Source organism: Apteryx rowi, unplaced genomic scaffold (assembly GCF_003343035.1).
Source record: "Apteryx rowi isolate R43461 unplaced genomic scaffold, aptRow1 scaffold_354, whole genome shotgun sequence".
NCBI classification, from domain to species: Eukaryota; Metazoa; Chordata; class Aves; order Apterygiformes; family Apterygidae; genus Apteryx; species Apteryx rowi.
In genome coordinates this window covers 965,603-967,306 of record NW_020450019.1, presented here as the reverse complement: position 1 = coordinate 967,306, position 1,704 = coordinate 965,603, and the positions used below count along the sequence as shown (strand labels likewise).

The window sequence follows — 1,704 nt, the reverse complement described above, 5'->3', positions numbered from 1 at the left end:
CCCCATAGTCCATCACGGCTCCTCCAGGTGCCCACCATACATCTCCCCATAGTCCATCACGGCTCCTCCAGGTGCCCACCCCACATCCCCGGCACGGATCCCAGGCTCGGCGCACGGCGCTGCCACCCCGGCCCCCCACGACGCCCCCCCGGCCGCGGCGCCGGCACCTGAGGACATGAGCAGCACGGCCTGGAGCAGGGCCACCTCGGTGTCGTCCAGGTTGAAGGCAGAGAGGGACTTGCCCAGGTCGAAGATGGCGTCGGAGACGACGCCGAGGCCGCCGTTCTTGAGCTGCTCCCGCTTGACGGCCATCTCCCCGCTGAGCGTCAGCGTCTCGCTCTCGGGGTCGTAGCGCACGGCCGCCCGCAGCGACATGATCTCCATGCAGCAGCCCTTCAGCAGGATGATCTGGTCTTCGCAAGGCAGCTGCGGCACACGGCGTCAGGCGGCGGCCCCGGCCCCGGCCCCGGCCCCCCGCCCCCCCGGAGCCGCCCCCCCCTACCTCCGAAAACATGGGCAGTTTTTTGGCAAAGTCGACCACGCGGGTGATGGCCGGGGTGATGATTTTTGTAAACTCGCTGAACGCCTCCAGGTCGACTTTGTCCCCGTCGGGCATGGAGGCCATGGGCGACTGGCCGATGTCCTCGGGCTGCCGGGCACAGAGCGGGCGGCCGTGAGCCCCGGGGAAACTGAGGCACGGCAGCCCCGGGGCTCCCGGTGCAGGGGAAACCGAGGCACGGCGGCCCCGGGGCTCCCGGTGTGGGGGAAACCGAGGCACGGCAGCCCCGCGCCGCCTGCCGCGGGGACCCGGGCGTCCTGGGCGCAGGGCAGCAGCCAGGAGAGGGAGCTGTGTGCCCGGCGGCACAGCGGGCACGCATGGATGGACGGACAGCACGGGGACAGCCGGACCCGACGGCGGCCGCCCCACAGCGCAGCTGTCCCCTTCGGTCACCGCTCGCCCCCTTAACCCTTTGCCGGGAGGGACGGGCGTCTCCGGCGCGCTCCCGCGCTCAAGGACACCCGGGACAAGGACACCTGGGAGGGGGAGTTGGGGCCCCCCCCYTCCTCCCCCCGCGCCACGTGGGAGGGCAGCGCGGCGGCCTCATGCGTGCGCTGAGCGTGCTGGTGCTCAGCCCAGGCGGGGGCCGGGCGCGGGACGGGGCTGGGCTCCCGCCGGGCGCTCACCAGGAATTTCCGCTTCTGCTTCCAGTGGCTGCCCTGGGCGTTGGTGCTGCGGTGCGCCTCGGTCACCACGTGGATGAGCTCCCACTCCTCCGCGCTGGGCTCCGGCCGGTGCTGCAGCGACTTGATCATCTCCTCCTTGCGCCGCCGCTCCCGGTTCTCCTCGATGAGCTTCCGCTTGGCTACCCGCTTCGAGTCGTCCAGCACCACTGCGCCGAGCCGGCCCTCAGCGGGGACGTCGAGCCCCCCGGCCGGCCCCACCGCCCCGCGGCATCGCTAGCCGTGCCAGCCACCTCGATCGGCCCCACGGCGCGGCTGGTCACCCCTACCGGCCCCACGGCACCTCCAGCTGCACCGGCCACCCCAACCACCCCCATGGCACCCCAGACACCCCCAACCAGCCCCACGGCACCTCAAGCTGCACCGGCCACCCCTACCGGCCCCACGGCACCTCCAGACACCCCCAACCAGCCCCACAGCTCCTCGAGCTGCACCGGCCACCCCAAGTGACCCCATGGCACC

At 72.6% G+C, this 1,704-nt stretch overlaps 1 protein-coding gene and 1 long non-coding RNA gene across 2 annotated transcripts in view; one reads left to right on the top strand and one right to left on the bottom strand.

Moving 5' to 3' along the window:
- LOC112969514 overlaps window positions 1–91 on the top strand; it is a 1,739-nt gene extending 1,648 nt beyond the window's left edge. Inside the window, exon 3 of the long non-coding RNA XR_003254741.1 lies at window positions 28–91. This is a non-coding gene — a long non-coding RNA (uncharacterized LOC112969514). The remainder of the gene's footprint in view (window positions 1–27) is intronic.
- THRA (thyroid hormone receptor alpha) overlaps window positions 1–1,513 on the bottom strand; it is a 1,847-nt gene extending 334 nt beyond the window's left edge. Inside the window, exons 1-3 of the mRNA XM_026072912.1 lie at window positions 1,186–1,513; window positions 503–649; window positions 1–426 (exon numbers count right to left, since the gene is read on the bottom strand). The exon at window positions 1–426 is cut by the window's left edge and continues 1 nt beyond it. Coding sequence (XP_025928697.1) covers window positions 13–426; window positions 503–649; window positions 1,186–1,314 — 690 coding nt within the window. The 5' untranslated portion in view covers window positions 1,315–1,513 and the 3' untranslated portion in view covers window positions 1–12. The remainder of the gene's footprint in view (window positions 427–502; window positions 650–1,185) is intronic.
- Window positions 1,514–1,704: the final 191 nt, after the last annotated feature.